The 556-nt window shown below is 44.1% G+C and overlaps 1 protein-coding gene across 1 annotated transcript in view; it reads left to right on the top strand.

Annotated features, from left to right (window-relative positions):
* The window catches only part of SARC_07666 (hypothetical protein), a gene marked incomplete at its 3' end in the record, with an annotated part of 1,700 nt that extends 1,191 nt beyond the window's left edge, over positions 1–509 (top strand). The window contains exon 2 of the mRNA XM_014298377.1: positions 335–509. Within this exon, the coding sequence (XP_014153852.1) occupies positions 335–509 (175 nt within the window). The remainder of the gene's footprint in view (positions 1–334) is intronic.
* Between the last annotated feature and the right edge of the window lie 47 nt (positions 510–556).

Below are 556 nucleotides of genomic sequence, written 5' to 3'. Positions count from 1 at the left end.
CCCTACAACTTTATCCTTAGGTTTTTGATATCGGAGGCGGGGTTATTGTTCGCTATATTCTTTTTTTCCAAACCTAGGCTAATGCGTCTTTTCAAGTGATGTAGCTATATCCTGCCACTAACAATTGCAACACATACATTGAAACAGTTGTGTTGACTCGTGGACTATCATGATATGTCATAAGGCATATGGCAGCATTGACAGTACCAAGTCTGGCTAAGTGTGGGATGTACCGCACTCTCAAACCAGAACTCGACCTAATAAACCTGAGACAAGCCAACCATTGACAGCAACATACGCATCTTAACATTTTAACATTTTAACATTTTAACAGGGATATTTACTCTAAACGCTTCCCTGAGTTAGAACAGCTCGTGCACCAGCCCATGGAGTACATGCGCACAGTGCAGATGATAGGCAACGACCTGGACATCGCCAAGAAAGACCTGGCGTCCATACTTCCAGGGCCCAGTGTTATGATTGTCACCGTCTCCGCGGCGAATAGGTGAGTGTAACCTTTGAAGTGCAAACGCGTGAATGTGTGCTTTTGAGTATA

Source organism: Sphaeroforma arctica (assembly GCF_001186125.1).
Source record: "Sphaeroforma arctica JP610 unplaced genomic scaffold supercont1.621, whole genome shotgun sequence".
Taxonomy (NCBI): domain Eukaryota; class Ichthyosporea; order Ichthyophonida; genus Sphaeroforma; species Sphaeroforma arctica.
Note: the sequence above shows the minus strand (reverse complement) of the source record. Positions and strands in the feature narration are given on the sequence as shown.